Here is a 17213-nt window from a genome sequence, read left to right as displayed (position 1 = left end):
TTTTTATAGATGACCAGCTTATTAATGTATTAGAAAAGTCAAAACCAAGAATGGGAAGTACAAATTTTGTTTAAATTTATAAATGTGACACAGTTTTAAAGATTGATCTAAAAATATTATTCTAATGTATCCAATATTTATTGTTTTTTAATATTGTTAACTAGCATTAAATTGATTGCAGTTGAAGCACTTGTAAAAATTTAAAAATGATTTTTAAAGGTCAAGTGCAAGTATTATCAATATAAACAAATATAAGTGCTTTTTAACTGTAATAATCATGGCTCAGTTGACTTACTTATCGAGTTTCCCTTTACTTTCGCCAAGATAATATCCTTGTCTCAGTCCGCAACTTCTTATATTCCGATCCTTAACCTTTACTTTGCTTTTTAATTATAAGACAGTCTGGTCAAGGGCGCCGCCAAAGGATGTCTGATGTACATGCAATTAGCAGATATAATCCGTGTGATTCCGCCCAACTAAAATGTCAATAACAATAAATTCGTTGGCAACTACGGTGCACACAAGAGACTCCGACTCCGGTTTTTGAGTCTAAAGCGGTTTCAGGGGAAATCAAGATATGGACACGGCGAGATGATTACGTACAAAGTGCAGCTCATAACTGTCAAAATCAGGCAGCCAATTGATTTGCGCATTGATCGGAGTGGACTTCTTGAGTATCAAGAACTGGGCAGTGAGGACCGCACAGGATTCGGATCGCTTCGCACAATATTTAAGAGGCGTGTTCCGGCTGTCAACATTTTATGTTGGTGGTCAGAAAGTCAACTTGTGGTCGCAACTGCCACAGCAGCCAAATGCCGATGCTGAGAACCGTGCGGGTGTTCCCACCGTGCCCAGGGGCCAGCCACAGGTCCTTCAGTCGAACAATAGCGCTCACAAATTCCCGCCCCGGTGAGTCCTTTGTGCGTGCGCAGGACACAAATGAAAACGAAAACTGCATGACCTTAGGATAGGCATTTTATTGCCGAACACAACTCCTGATTCATTGCTATTACTCTATTTTAGTTTCCCTTTCGATCTGCGGCGAGTCCTTGTGCTCCGTTTGATGCTGGACAGTCCCATTGAATTTGCGTGAACCAAATCAAATTTTATTGCTTAATTTTTTTGTATTCCGCGGCGATTTTCTAATTGAATTGCGCGCTCTGTAAAATTTCACATTTGTCTCAAAGTTCATTATTTATTTCTATATCTCAACATTTTCATGTAAATTAACTTTTTGTTATTGTTCCTGGCTGGCATTATGTTTCTTTTTCTCGACTTTGCTTAGAGCTATCTCTTTGTAAATAGTCTCGAATTCTCTACGCCTTTGGTATCGGTAATTTATTAATCGATACAATTAATTATATTCATTTCAGCATGTTGCATATCCTGAAGGTAAACAGTTTGAATTATTGCTTTTACGGACTTGCAAATGTTCAGTAAAACAAGTAAGAACGTTGCAGTCGGTTGCCACCGACTGTGCAATACACTCTAACCAAAGACAATATAAACACTCACGCACTCATGCATGCATAATTAACCGAGGTGTTCGCACGCCATTGGCTGAGACAAGAACTTCTTCCCAGCATACAGTTTGCAAAGGTAAAACTAAAGTCAATTTAATTCGGCAATTTTTTAAAAATATTTGTTGCAAAAGGTGCTTTATGTGATAACATTTTTGTGCTAGTATATTAGCCTTTACCCTTTATCCCTTTAAGGCTTAAATTTTGCTTGAGTAACTGTGAGATGTCAACAAACATTACAGGGTATTCTGCATGGAGACTTCTCTCCAACGTATAAGTCATCTATTACAAACTAATTAGCAAGTTGATAGTCTTTGTTTGGATTCGTTGTTTGACTGTACGGCCCAGTCGGCTGGCGTGCCGCTTGAAGTACGAAAAACCAGGTGAAAAGCCAGGTAAATAGTTATGCCTCACGTTCAAATGCATGTGCGTTACTTATCTTATTGTTTACATAGTCTTTGCTCTTACTGAGTTAACATGATTATTATTTTTAAAGCTTTATTAACCTTAAAACTATAACAATGCTGTAACCTGCAATCAGTAATTTTTAGCAAATAAGGCTGAATCCAAAACGCTAAATCGAATGTTAAAAATAGCTGTAAACAACTGTATTAGCGTTCTAAACAACAAAATAGTTGAAAAGAAAAGGTCTTAACTGTTTAAAGGTTTAACTGTTTTCAGATACCAAACTCTGAAAATCGCCCAAATTAACTTGAAAATGGCTGAAGTTGGCACTTTGCTCTTACCGCCAAATTTGATGACTGTAAGCCAAAAAATGAGGAATCTACAGTTTTGTATGATTAATTTAGCACTACATGGTGTGAGAAAAAACAGTTTTTTGAATAAGTAAAAGAAACACGTTCATACAAAAACATGGATGAATAATCTAAAGAGCAGATAGCAACGTACCCCGTTTCCAAGCAATCGATAAAAATCGATATCGATATCGTGTATTTTGGGCAATTTTGGTAAATAATAAGAGCTAGAGTCACCAAACTTGACATATAGCTTCTAAAATAGAATATATATCTGCATTTGATGTTGGAAGAAGAGGGTTCAGGGTATCCCCTAGTCGGGAGCTCCCGACCAGAACCTCTTACTTGTTTAAATATGAATTAACCTAATGTTAAAGCTTATGTTCCCCTGAGTTAGTTTTTTTTATACTTACTATCCAACCGCCATTTTTCTATGATATTTTGTAAATATTTTAGACTTTCTTATGCCGTTATCCTTATTCCTAAACCGACCAGCTGACGTTGGTTGGGCACACGTGTTCATAGCCAGGCATGGAGGTAGAGGCATGCGCGCGAGTTTGAGTCTCAATTTGGATTTGTAAGCTGAGCCCAGGCCCCGAGAGTGGTTAACTGAGCTGCATCTGTGTATCCTTGCCGGCATCACACCTTCTTCAGTCTTGCAGTCCATCACACAGCAACCCTTTCCAATTTGTCTTGGCGCACTGCTGCCCATGTCCTTTAAGCGGTTTATCCTGCTGTTGCCTTTTTCTCGGTCGCTCTTCCTCACTCGTGCTTATCGGAAGTCAACAATAACTGTTGAAGGGGGAGCGGGAGCATTTCTTGCTTCCTTGAAATTGTATAGTAGTTGTCGGGAGCAGCAAAATGCCGAACCGTAAGAGAAACAGCTACAACAAAAATACAAAAATATAAAAAGAAAAAAAAAAATAACCCACGAAGGAAAAGCGTAGGCACCGGCACCGGCAACGGCAACGGCAAATGCTACCCAATTTTCAAGTCAAAGTAGCACCAGATGACGGCATGCGCCGACCGTTTGTTCTGAGCGATCCTTGGGCAGCATATGTTGCACTTTGGCTTGAGTGTTGGTTCTATCTCGCTTTGGCTGCCGGTCGTCAGGGCCAGTCCTTTTTGGCAGGCTTTCACTCGCACGCCACGCGGCTCGTTCTCAGCAAATAATAATAATAATAATAATAATGATAATTTTCTTATTGTGTTCGGGCTCAGGTCGAATCGAATGTGCGCCAGTTGGTTCCAAAACCCTCAAATACTATGTAAACGCGGTTGAATAGCCTTTCTAGTTAGTAGACAGTTCTAGATGTCCTGCGGACATCATAAGGCTCGGCATCAATCAAAATTAATGCCCGAAATTGAGTCCAATTAAGTCAAGCAAAGACATTATACGTGAGACGTGATTAGTACACCAAAGGACTCGTAGAAACAGGAATTAGCATCGACCAAACGTCTGCCAAGGTAAAAGTGATTAAAATCATATTAATAAATACATTGTTGTTCAAGAAACATAAAACAGAATGAAGAAAGTTTTACAAGATTGCAAACTAAATGTTGCTGCGATTCCAGCGAAAGGCGGATCGTTAAAGTGTTGCTTTGTGTAATTTTATGAAGGAGCATCCCAGCGAATTAAACTTTACCATGGTATCCACTTAAACATTGAACAATTAACTTGCCGTGTGAAAGATCGAAGTTTGATCATTATAACTATTCGGGTGTAAGGCAGAAAAAGTACTCCTAGTTTGCAAATACCACAAAATATCCACACTAACTCAACTCCTAATATCAAGTTAATATCCCATAAACAATCGAGTGATAAACACAGGTAGATAAGTTGTCTGTGCAGTGCAAGAACTTAGTTTATAACTAGGATATCTTGATACTTTTCAGTGTAACCTGACCCTGGGATACAAGGGTAAGGGTAAGATCATCAGAGAATAACCTCCAATGCGAAGATCTATCGTATCTTTATGATTTGATTCGCTTATTGACAAGCTATTGATAGAACTCATACGAATATATCCAGATACATATAACCTTATCCCCAGTCCGCAGCCGCACTCTTTCTTAGCTAACCAAACAATTTGAACTAGGGAAAAGCGCGCGATCAGTCCGTCACCGAGTTCTGTCAGTTGTCTGGAAAATGCTCAACAGATGTTGGAGTAGGCTTCGTATAGGTATCAAAGCGTTTGGGCAACAACAACTAAAACTACAACAAAAACAACTGCAGCAACAAAAGCAACAACTCGATCGTCATCAACAACTGTTACAAGCAGTAAAAAAAAAATAAGATAAAATTCAGACGCTCTCTGGGTAAAATTGCGCCATTGAGCCAGTAAAGTCGTAGGAATTTTTTGTGCATCGTGGTTTCCTATGCACTGAGCCAAATTGTAGAGAAACAGTTTTGCAGTAGCAAAGATCCCATGGATAAGTGTACTCAAATTGTGCACAGTGTATGGGCGCAGGTCAAAATAATTTGGTTCACTGCGGAAATGTAGGATCGTAGACATGAGTCGTATGTCCACCACCTAATGCTGTCTCTTTCCCTGGCCAGCTGTTGCCTCTTTTGTTGTTGTGGCTGCTCGTTGGTTCGTGTGTTTGCCACGTGTCGTTGGCAAAGCCAATTAACCAATTGGCAAGAACCAGAGAGAGAGAGAGAGAGAGAGAGAGAGAGAGGCGGTATTTACATATACAAATTATATGCAAGCGAATTTGAAAAGTGAACTTGCGATTAGGCCAATAAATAGGTGAATTTTATGCAGAATGAGCAGCTGTAAAATCAATCAAAAACTTGTCAAATAAATGTCAATGCTGCTCGATTACAATTCCTTTTCCGCCGACTTATACGCATGCATAAGCAATGAGCGCAATGCATCCTGTTCGTGTGTATCCTTTGGGTGCATAAATTGTCGTTTATATTTGCGTATGTTACAACCAAAAGTGATCTCTTATGCATAATTTGAGTCCTGCTTAGCTACAATTGGCGCGCTGAACGCGCAGGTACTCAACGACCTGGGCAACAACCGCATCGCTGCATTGCTGCGACCGAGCTCCTTGCTCCTGGGAGAGGCGGCGCGTGCGCACCAGCAGCAGGGAAGCATTGTGCATGGCCTCAGCTAGTCCTTGATTGATGGCAGTCATACCACGCAAAAAGCAACTGTTGCTGTTATCAAAGCTAAGACCCAAGGGCGCTAGTGCCGCGCCCATTGCCTGGTTCTGGCAGAGTATTGGCAGCTGAGCCATTTGCTGTACAAAGCTCTGCACATTGGACAGCACCTGTTGGCCATCGTCGCGATAGGCTCCTATCATGCCGCTCAGCCGCATTGTGCAGGCTCTGAGCTGATCTGTCACATTGATTGTAAACTCCTGCATATTCCAGGCGGCATTGCAGCTGGGATTGGCCATCAGCAGCTGATTCGTGTCATCAATGGCAATGCTCATCTCTGCCATGGCATTGGTGGTCATTGCATCAATATTGTCCGTAATGTCCATCAATGTGCGCTCTATATTCGCCTGCAGTTGTGAGGAGGTCTCGTCACTGACGTCCACTGCCATGTCCGCAAGCTGGTCAATCACCATGCTAATTGGTCCATATTCTGTGGTCTTCGTTTCCGTATGGGTCTCAGTGGTGCTGGTGTCTTCAGCATGTCCACGCTTTAAGGAGGATGGTTAGGAAACTGTATAAAGCACTTTATCAAATATATACTAACAGTCAGTGCCAGCAAAAGCAGGCTTAATATTCTTATTGTTCTGCCCATGATGCTTCAGTTCCAATTGCTGGTGGGAGCATTGGCGACTACACATATATATTCCTAAGCAGTCAGTCATGATAAACAAAACACAAAAGCCCTACACAGCTTCTCAATTCACATGATTGCAAATTGAAACAAATGGAAAGATAAGAAGTACAGATTGGGTACACCGATAGCTTTGCACACTTGCCACACATTAGCTTTAACTATTTCTTTTTATATTTTTTATGAATAAACAAATTTGGAATATATTCCCAACAGTGCTATTTATTTAAGTTCCCTAGGTATCGGGCGTTCAGAATCTTACGCAAGTGTTGTAGTTCAATGTTTTCCGTAGAAACTTAAAATCAAAAGTCAAAAACCCAAATGTGTCTCATGTGAAGTTTTCGTCGTTTTTGATTTTCTACCCAAATGCGCGACAGTGCCAGTACAACCTTACAAAGGTAAAAATCAAAGAAGTACCTTCGCATGACTCAGAAACGTTACCAAGAATGAGTTCCTATATTTCCCACCGTTCTTGCTGCCGTCAGTGGCCACTAACAATAATGAACAACACAGATAACAATTTTTAAGTGTAACTGCATTTACAGTCAAGGTTATCAATCGAAAGCTCAGTTGTCGATGAACCGTTCCTACATTTATTTTAAAATTCATAATGAAACTTAAAATTGAAAAAGTTGTATACATTTCTTTATCTATATCTATATCTATATCTATATCTATATCTATATCTATATCTATATCTATATCTATATCTATATCTATATCTATATCTATATCTATATCTATATCTATATCTATATCTATATCTATATCTAATCTATATCTATATCTATATCTATATCTATATCTATATATATATATATATATCTATATCTATATCTATATCTATATCTATATCTATATCTATATCTATATCTATATCTATATCTATATCTATATCTATATCTATATCTATATCTATATCTATATCTATATCTATATCTATATCTATATCTATATCTATATCTATATCTATATCTATATCTATATCTATATCTATATCTATATCTATATCTATATCTATATCTATATCTATATCTATATCTATATCTATATCTATATCTATATCTATATCTATATCTATATCTATATCTATATCTATATCTATATCTATATCTATATCTATATCTATATCTATATCTATATCTATATCTATATCTATATCTATATCTATATCTATATCTATATCTATATCTATATCTATATCTATATCTATATCTATATCTATATCTATATCTATATCTATATCTATATCTATATCTATATCTATATCTATATCTATATCTATATCTATATCTATATCTATATCTATATCTATATCTATATCTATATCTATATCTATATCTATATCTATATCTATATCTATATCTATATCTATATCTATATCTATATCTATATCTATATCTATATCTATATCTATATCTATATCTATATCTATATCTATATCTATATCTATATCTATATCTATATCTATATCTATATCTATATCTATATCTATATCTATATCTATATCTATATCTATATCTATATCTATATCTATATCTATATCTATATCTATATCTATATCTATATCTATATCTATATCTATATCTATATCTATATCTATATCTATATCTATATCTATATCTATATCTATCTATATCTATATCTATATCTATATCTATATCTATATCTATATCTATATCTATATCTATATCTATATCTGTATCTATATCTATATCTATTATTTATTATACCCCATTGAATTATGTATACCCCATTGTTATATGTGTGTATACTGACGAGCTTATTATTAACTACCTTAAGATTAAAGCTGAATAAAGTGACTGTTGTTGTATATTGGCTTGTGATAGGAATATACAAGATTAACCTCATCTTATCAAACTATTTAAGAAAATCCAAGTGTGGTCGCCGATAAGGTTTACAGTCCATACCTGTGGTAATCGCGCTGGCCAAAAGAATAATAGTCCAAGCACACGAAATGGACTCCGAGCCAGTTGGATTACTTCATTTGAGGCAGCAAAATGGTGAAAGTTTCTCTGCTGTTGCCGCTGCTTGGCTGTATGCTTTTGGGTAGAACCTGGGCGCACCAGGAGTTGAGTAATCTGCTGGAGCAGCAACAAAAAGATTTGGGCTTGTCCGCAGCAGAAGTAGAAGCTTTGCGTCCATTTTATCGTGAGCTCCAAGCACAACATGACTACTTGTACATCCTGAGCATGCAGAGTGGGGATGGGAGTTCCCAGCTTGCCCAGGCAACGGGTGCGCCATTGGAGAGTAGCTATGCGCAGGTGTTTGAAGAATTTCGAGCTCAATTTGATGGCTATTTAAGGTATAGGCCCAGCATTGAGTATGACACAACGTTGCCGACTTTGGATCAAGTGCTGGGACAACCCAGTGGTAATATGACAGATCAAGAGCTGCAGGAGTTACAGGATCTGTTGGACATTCTACAGGATGTAATCGACGAATCGCAGGTGGGCATTAACCAACTGGTAGCACGCGCAATGGACATGGAAGTCAATTTGTTGATGCTGAACAAACCGAAAATTGTAATGGCTGCCATTGGTGGGCTGGAGGTTATGTGGCATTCGTGGGGACGTGCCTCTCAAGCCGCCTACTGCAGCTACTCGCATGTACCACAGTTTACGGAGGCAATACACGCCATCAATGGCGGCGTTGATTGCTACACCTACACGATGGATTTAATCCTTCAAATCCAGAACGAAACAGTGGCATCAGTCAAGGAGATCAAACAAAATGTGCAGCGGCTTGTGCAGATCTACAAAAAGATTGCCGCCAAGAAAACTATAATGGGCAAGATTCTCTCCGGTACGCTGAATGTGCTGAGTGCACTGCGTCGGGTGCATGATATCATCGCCGTGGGCATCGCTGTCTATGACAAGATCAACAATCAATTGCCAAGCGCTGCATTGCAATCGGTTCATTGCGGATCTGATTTTGTGAACAGTATTCCACAGATGAATGAAACGGCACAGAATCTGACAGTCTGCATCACTTACGAGGACACCAATAAGCCAGACTATGATTTCCTTAAGCCGGAGGACGAACGCTATTGGAACACAGGCGAACCCCCTGTGGATATACCTCATGAGAACGACGTCGAGGAGGACGACGATGATATCGACAATATTGAGGATGACTACGTAGACCATCGATAAACGTACTCGAAGAGTATCAATACATAGCTCACATTTATATAAATCAAAAGGAAAATAAATCTAACAAAAAATATCTATGTAACAGTGTGAAAGCAATTACTAAGTTCGTACACTCTTTTTACAAATTAAATATCCTCGTAGGCGTATGGAGTAAGAGGATTTTTATACAAAAACTTCATTTCCGATCGATTGTTTCTATAAAGCTATGTAATATAACAGACCAACGTTCGTACGCTGTTGCTTAAATAGGGATCTAGAAAACTTCAATCTTAATGATTTTTATGCAAAAAATTTATTTCGACACTCTTAACATTCATATGATATATGTTTTGTCTGTAATGCTGTGTAACAATAGCCTTCGAGCTACTTAGCAGACCGGCTTTATATAAACACAACAGTCGGAAATGGCATTATCGCCTTGGCTATTAATACAGTGATTTATATATGAATTATAAACCCGCACGGAACATGGGTTCGTCAACTGATTTGAACTGAATCAGTACGTCAGCTATTTTTGCTAAGAAGAAGCTAAATATGGTTCATTCATTTAGGATTTTTTCGTCAACTTTTCTTTAGTTAGTCATTTGCAAGAATTCATTCGATACTCAGACAATAACTTAAGGTATTTGATTATGGTTATATTTGGTAAGTACTTTAGTAGCCAATGGGAGGACACCCACTGCTATGCTTAGATCTAAACTTAGAGGTACTCGTTAATGACTGACTAGACGTCGCTCTCTTTTAGCTGGCGCACAAACTGCTCGCTGAGGGATTTGTTGATGCCCTCGTAGCTGCCATGCAAATTCGATATAGATCCCGCAGCCAGGGCCGCCTGTGGTGAGCTTTGTGACTTGTGCACATTGCGTGCGGGCGAAGAAGTGGAAGCACTGGGACTGGGCGGGGGTCGGTCGCTTCCAAGGACCTGTGGCAATGCAATCACATCGGCCATCAGTGTTTGGCGGCAGAGTGCGGACAGAGCACTGCCACACGGCATGGGGCCAGGTGTATCCTTGGGCTTTTTGCCGCCACGACGCAGCTTGGAAGCTAATGTGGCAAAGCCGAGCTTGCTGGAGATTCGAGCTGATCGGCTAACAGAACGAGGCAAACTATCATAGGCGCTGGAGTTGCTTACGCTCTCCTGATCCGTGGTCACTTCCTGTTGCTGCAGCTGTTGTTGGTGTAACTGTTCTGTGGAACAACCTGCACTGCCTCGCATGCTGCCCACGCTGACGCTCTTGTGTAGCAGAGCCGCATCGTTTAGGGCAACGGGCGTCGTCGGCTCCTGCCTGGGCGTTACGGGCGCACTTTGCAGAAACTGTGCCTTGGCCTGTTGCAGGCGCAGGGCTCGCTCCGACAACGGCGTTACTGGACGTTGCGGTTCCACAACAGGTGGCGGAAATTCAAAATGTTTTGGCTTTGTAGGCGTCAGCAGGGCCTTGCCCTTGCCCTCGAGCTTGCGCTGTATGCGAGGCAGCGTATTGTCCAGCTTGTTGGGCAGCACTATGGACACCGACACTGGGCAGGCTCTGCTCACAGTGGAGCCAGAGCTGGTCTTGGCGATCTTGTGCTCAATGTTGTTGCTGACGGTGGCGCTTTGCGACTTGTGCAGCGAGTTCTTCTTGTAAAGATGCGCCTTGCGCGGCGGCACTTGAGGAAATGCAGACGTAGCCAGCTGGCGCTTGGAACGTGCCAAACGCTGAATGCTATCGCTAGCGAGCGGCGGACGCACCATATTAGATGAACGATGCATATTCTCGCTGCTCTGGCATTTGCGCAATTCATCTTTGGGTCGCAGCGGCGACAAGCGCTCCAAGCTGATGGATCTGTAGAGACTGAGCGGACGCGGAGCTGTCAACTTTGTCGCCAACTTGGAGTTGGGCGACAGTGCTTCATCAACGCTATGCGTGGGACTCTCTAGCTCCTTTTCGATGAGCGCTACGCCCTCAGCTGCCGTGGGCTCCAGCACTGTGGTGAACAGCTTGCGCTTGGTCTTTATAAAAACATTGGCATTGGTGTTGTAGCTGCGCGCATGCAGCTCCGGCAGTGGCGGTGGCACAAACCCACTCGGCTTGGCCAACGACTGGGCAATGCTGCTGGCTATGCTGTGTGACTCCTCAATCCGTTCGCCGGGCTTGACCTTAAGTGAACTGCAAATGATATCATCCGCCTCTGCTGGCTGCGTATGGCCAGTGACTAGCATGGAGCCCAAGCGAAAATCATCATCCAAGGAACGCTGTTTCAGCCGAAAGTTCTTGCGGCGCATGCGACGAGGTGTCTCCAGCACACTGTGAGTATCCGCATCACTGCTGTCGCTCTCCGTTCTGCTGTTCTGACGTGAGCCCAACTTGCGTAGACGAAGCTTCTTCTTGGATGCAGTAATGGAGCTACTAGCTCGGCACAGGGTACCCGTTGTGGTACTGGTCTCTGTCTCGTGCTCCATGGGTGAAGGTGAGGCAGCGCTGTGCTCCTCCAGCGACAGACGATCGCGACTAGAAGCATCGCAGGTGGCATAAGCGGAGCTGCTCTCCAGCTGCTGTCCATCCTCGCCAGTTATGTTGATGTCAGGCACAATGTCGCGAGGGAAACGATTCGTGCCGCCCTCTGCATTGGAATTGGTAAGAAGTAAGAATGATTTATAGCAATAGATTATGTAAAACTTACGTATGCTCAACTTGAGGCACAATAGTGATTCGTGTAGGCCCTGCAGCTCCTCCATGTACTCATTAGTGCGCTCCTCCATTGTTTCCTGACAACAAGCCTCGTCCAACGGTGACTTTAGACTCTGTAATATTCGAGCGCATTATTATAGTTGGGGTTCAGGCCACAGCCAGTTGCACCCACCAGCTCAGCCAAACGGCCCAAATCACTCTGCACATCGGACACGGCGTTCAGCACGTTCGGCTTCATCAAATTGTTGGAGTAGTATGGATAAATGCTGCGTATGCTAAGCAATGCAGTTTGACAGTCCCGCATTGCCGCCTGCTCCACAATGTCTGGCGTGGACTGTTTCAGCTGGGCAAACAGCTCGTCGGCACGTTTCAGTGCGCCCAGCAGCGGGGCTAAGTTTGTGTGCGACTCAAAGCTCTGGACGCGACGCGAGTTGCTGTTGGCATGAATGAGGAAAAGCGTGATTGGAGGAAGTAATTACCCAATATTGAATGGGTTAACCTACACATAGTCATTGCATTGCACCTCCTCGTATTTGTAAATGGGCGTTTGCTGCTCGACCAACGTGTGAGCAGTGACCAGCGGGGAGGCCGTGTCATGTATGTGCTCCTCTACTTCGACCATAACTGCCTCGGGTTCGTCGTACTTCTTGAACTCGTGCTCGCCCGAATCTCTACAGTCGTCCATCTCCTTCAAGTCGTTGACATCGTTCAGGGACAGCGACGAGGCCTGCTGCGATATGACCTGTGCCTGATTGACGCTCGGAGCCACACTATCCAGCGACAATGAGCGGCTCAATGTCGGCGAGTGCTCGGTGGTGGCTATAAAACAAATATATCATTCCATCCAGTTATACCAGATTTTTTAAACAAATTCTTAATCAATATTCCCATTCAATTTCCCACAGTAATGCGTGTAGCTAATACATCTTATAGGGCTGGATTTTCGATTTAGATATTAGTCCAAGGCCCTAATTTTCACTCTTGCACTCCTGCTTCAGTCAGTCAATCATGGACTTACGCTTATTGCACTCCTTGTTGATGCGTCGCACATCTATGGGACAGTAGCCAGGATGCAGGAGAGCAAAGGTGGAAGCCTCTGGTCCGATGCCTCTGGCCTTCTCCCATTCGTAAAGTTTGCGTGTGAATTTGCGTGAGATGCCCTCGAATTTCATCACCTCGCCATCTGAGGTCTTAACCTCAATATTCTTGGACGTATGATCTGGTGCCACAATGGCCTTAAGGCGCGCCAATCTGTAAGTAAGCAAGGCAGATAAATAGCAACTGATCCAGATGGTGGCAAATGACACACTGGACACACTTTTCATTGTCGTGCGGCTTATGCTTGTACCAGCGATCATCATCAGAGCCGCGGCGCGTGGACTGGCTGTGCTTGGAGTTACGCTTGAGGGAATCATTGTCGGAGTTGGTGCCGCCGCCCGGCGCACATTTTAAGCGATTCCATTGCTCTGGTGAATACAATGTGTAGAAGTAAAGATCTATGCACACAACTGGAGACAACTCACCCAGCTTCTTTTGAAACTTTTCGGGCAAATCCTTTTGGTCTGGCAGCGCACACAAGCCCTGTCCTTCAAGCTTCAGTGCGCCCGAGCTCCAAAGATTCCAATCGATTTTAGGCTTCAAATCGCCGCCACTTAGACTCTTGGCTGTGGGACTGGCCGCTGGCTCCGAGCTGGCATAACAGTTGGAGTTCTGCTGCTTGGCGCGCCACTTGTGCAGCTTCTTCTTGAACTGTGGCGTCAGATTCTGCTCTAGCTGCTCGGTGGACATAAGATCGCTGTGCAATAGCTGTGTAGGTGAATGCTCCTCGCTGCTGCGTTTGCCGCTGCCACTGCCACCGCCGCTGCACAGCTTAACGCCTGGAAATGAATCGGGATTAGATCTGGCCGGGGGATTACCTGGATCTCGGTCGTGTGGCTTACTGCGATTACTCGCGCTGGGTCGTTCGAAATCGAGTTGCTTTCGCTTGAACTCCGTATCTAGTTTGAGTAGTAGAAGTTGATAATGTTGAAATACTTCATCTTCTTTCTGTGTGAAAGTCTTACAGTTTGGCGTAGTGGGCTCGGAAGAAACGCCACTGGATAGTTCCTCGCTCTCTGCAAAGCCGATACGTTAATGGATACCGTAAACATGGCATTGGTAGCCACCACCAAAAGCTCACCCACCGAATTCACCAAAGAAATCCGAATGCCTAGACGGACTGCTCGGCACAGAGGAGTTGCCCGGAGAGCTAACCTGACGCATACGCGACATGGCTTGACTGCCATCCTTGGGACTCTTGAGCGGTGAGTGCAGCTGTGGCAGATCGCTGCACACCTGGTTGAGATTTAGTGGACTGGGCGGCAGCTTGTTGCGTCTAGTGCTCGTTGACTTAATGTCCGCCACATGATCTTCTGGCAGCACCTCAAAGTCGGAGAAGGCTTTCGAGCGACGTAAGGATTTATTCGAAGAAGATTTGCTAGGCAGCGCTGATTTGGCCGTATCTAAGCGCTCATCGGTGGCGGACTTGCGCAGCTCCACCTCATAGTTGGAGGCATTCGTGTCGCTCTTCGATGAGTGGCGACCTGAAAGGAATGAAAGGAGCAGCTGCAGCAAAAAGTAGGTTGCAATTTGAGCATGGCATTTACGCATAGCCTGGCGACTGCCAGCATCCGTGTGTAGCTCATCCATGGAGCTGGCCGAACTGATGGTGCCGGGCGTGCCGCCCGTTTCGCTCATAAAGTGGCCCGACGAGGAGCTAATGATGCTGTCCGCAGAGCTGCTGCCGCCAGCAGTACTAATGGGCACCTTTAAATATCTAAGAAAGATAACAGGATTCCATGATTACCTCTACGGATCAGTATATGTAACTCCATTACCTTTCAACTTCTAGATTCAGTGGCAGCAATAAGTTTGATTCCTGGCCACTTGTGGGCGGCACATTGGCTCGCTCCCATTTAAAGGCAGCTTTTACCTTGGTCCACTTGGACACCTTCGACTTGTTGTCGCTGTAGGTGGACTGGCGGCGCAACAAATATGGACGCGATGAACTCATCTTTAGCTGGCGTTCGCCCTTCAAATACATATGTATCTCATCCTCCATCATGGATTTGCTGCGCTCGCGTATTCTATGATGTGGCTTTTGGGCTTACAGATAACAAATCAAAATGCAACATAAACATACCGTTTGAACTTGCCCTGCTTAGTGGGTGGCACCACCTCAGTGCCTAGCAGTGATTCCAACCAGGTCAGCGAGTGCTCCAGCTCGAACTCGTTGTCGCCGGTGGGACTTGTTGTCGCTGGTGCTGGCGTTCCTTTTGGCGTAGCTGCCGCTTCTAATTCAATCTCGGCCGCTGGCTCCTCCTCATTGTCCGTGATGGTGGCCAGTTTTTGCTCCAGCAGGCCCTCAAGCAATGCGTAGGTGCGAGTGAGCTGATCCATGGCCTCAATGGCAGTGTTAAGACGATTCTTGAGCGGCTCAATTGTGCCACGATCTGCCCGGTACGGCTGGCAGAAATAACAGCTATGCTTCCCATGCTCGCACACCGGCAAATCCTTCTCCTCGCGCAACTTGGGCGAGGCTGAGAGATTGCGTGCACGCGACGCCACAGCGGGAAATTGAAAAATGTTCTCATCGGCACGTCCGCACATGGCAGGCGGGGCCGTCGGTAGGGATTCATAGTGCATAGCACTGATTCTATGTCGCGTACGACGCGGTTTTGGCGGTGGCGCCTTATCCATGGCAAGTTGTGAGTCCAGCGCACGACCACTTCTATTTGCATAAATATCTATGTATGTATGTATATATATTTGTGCATGTGTGTGTATGTGTGTGTCTATACGCGTATTGAAATGCTCAATTGGCTTTTGTTTGTTTACTCGGCGAGATACGCCACTAGAAATACACGCAAGCCAAGAATATCCCACGAATTATCGAAATCAAAAATTTGTTTATAAAAGAGGAAGACAAATGTGGAACGTCCGCCATGCACACACACACACACACACACACACATCAATTGGCAGACTTGTATGTTGTGTGTGTATATCGCATATAGGGTAATTTAAAATGCCTTAAAGTGTAACGCTTAAAATACATGAAATAAACAATAAATTTGAAAAACGAAATTTTAGCACGTTTCGCCACATGTGCAAAAGTTTTGGAAATATTCGGAAAATATTTACGCGTGTGTGGTCAATAAACGGAACCAAACGGAGCAACACAATTGGCGAATGATGGATGCACTTGGTGCCACAAATTGGTATACAAAGATTTAATAATCCAGCAATCGACAAGCCTCGAGCTAAATCACACAATATCACAATAAATAGAAACAATGGCGTAAACTATTTATAAATTGCTGACACTCTTTTGTTTGGTCTGCTGCTCTTCTCCTTTCCACCTCTTCCCCTTGCCCCTTTCTTTTTAGTCCGTAGTACACGCCCCCATCTCCTGTTGCCAAAGTAAGCACACTGCCATTATTTCATTTTTAGGTTACACGCAATTAATACTTCCAAATTTTTGGGGGAAATTGGGCCCCCTAGGTGCACGCAGAGCCGTCCGGAATTGGGTATGGCCGCATATGTGTGTGCGCGTGTGTGTGTGTGTGTGTGTGTGTGTGTGTGTATGTCTGCGAGTGGGGCACATCATGTGTATATCTTAAGGCCCATTACTTTCACTAGGCGTTCGTTTCGCCACTTTCAGAATGTTAAATCGGAATTGTTGCCACATTGAATACACATATTTTACTTTATATTTCAACGCAGAATATACACAAAATGAACAATTTATGAATATGTATCTTCTTGCAATTGCTAGATATTACACGTAAGGATTTGCATAATAATGGTACAACAAATTATTACTTGCACTTTTGTTATGCATACAATCACCCGCCCCACCACAGAATCTCCTTTCTGCGCTGTATTGTATGAGATATTTCGCGATTTTTCACGCCGCGAAGTCCGTATTATGCCGTTCGTTGGTCGAATCTATTCTGAGCACAAATGCACACGGCGAGCGCTTGGCGTACTTATGAGAAAATCGAACATTTTTATTTTGTATATGTATGCCATTGAAAGTGTTGCTCTTGATCGGCTTGTTGGTTTCTCTTTTAATTCATTGCTAGAATGAAATTTAATAGAGCCATTGTTTATATTTAATATTCGTTCTATTAGTTTTCAAAGTTGATTTTTAACGTACTCTTTAAAAAAATCCTTACTGAAAATAATAACTGTCATTTAACTGGCGTGTCTCTGCTAAATTTCCCAAATATTTCATTCAACTTGGCAA

At 43.0% G+C, this 17213-nt stretch overlaps 3 protein-coding genes across 9 annotated transcripts; 1 reads left to right on the top strand and 2 right to left on the bottom strand.

The window, feature by feature from the left end:
- Positions 1–5173: 5173 nt before the first annotated feature.
- LOC6632788 (uncharacterized) lies at positions 5174–6066 on the bottom strand. Its single transcript, XM_002055834.4, has 2 exons — positions 5992–6066; positions 5174–5935 (listed from the first exon to the last, which is right to left on the bottom strand). Exons 1-2 carry the CDS (start codon positions 6037–6039, stop codon positions 5252–5254), a joined length of 732 nt encoding a protein of 243 aa, XP_002055870.1. The 5' UTR covers positions 6040–6066; the 3' UTR covers positions 5174–5251.
- A 2004-nt stretch (positions 6067–8070) lies between these two features.
- LOC6632787 (uncharacterized) lies at positions 8071–9350 on the top strand. The gene has a single exon (XM_002055833.4). The coding sequence runs from the start codon at positions 8100–8102 to the stop codon at positions 9252–9254; it is 1155 nt and encodes a 384-aa protein (XP_002055869.1). The 5' UTR covers positions 8071–8099; the 3' UTR covers positions 9255–9350.
- A 189-nt stretch (positions 9351–9539) lies between these two features.
- LOC6632786 (uncharacterized) lies at positions 9540–16922 on the bottom strand. Of its 7 annotated transcripts, XM_032432905.2 has the most exons (14): positions 16787–16921; positions 15105–15708; positions 14800–15048; positions 14569–14738; positions 14107–14505; positions 13987–14037; positions 13864–13920; positions 13447–13800; positions 13242–13389; positions 12942–13174; positions 12427–12742; positions 12096–12357; positions 11916–12036; positions 9540–11855 (listed from the first exon to the last, which is right to left on the bottom strand). In XM_032432905.2, exons 1-14 carry the CDS (start codon positions 16803–16805, stop codon positions 9979–9981), a joined length of 4860 nt encoding a protein of 1619 aa, XP_032288796.1. In that variant the 5' UTR covers positions 16806–16921; the 3' UTR covers positions 9540–9978. The 7 variants fall into 7 exon arrangements, with proteins under 7 accessions (XP_032288796.1, XP_032288795.1, XP_032288791.1 ...); XM_032432904.2 differs by having other exon boundaries at positions 13242–13800; positions 16787–16922; XM_032432900.2 differs by having other exon boundaries at positions 13864–14037.
- Positions 16923–17213: the final 291 nt, after the last annotated feature.

Source organism: Drosophila virilis, chromosome 2 (assembly GCF_030788295.1).
Source record: "Drosophila virilis strain 15010-1051.87 chromosome 2, Dvir_AGI_RSII-ME, whole genome shotgun sequence".
Lineage (NCBI taxonomy): Eukaryota > Metazoa > Arthropoda > Insecta > Diptera > Drosophilidae > Drosophila > Drosophila virilis.
Note: the sequence above shows the minus strand (reverse complement) of the source record. Positions and strands in the feature narration are given on the sequence as shown.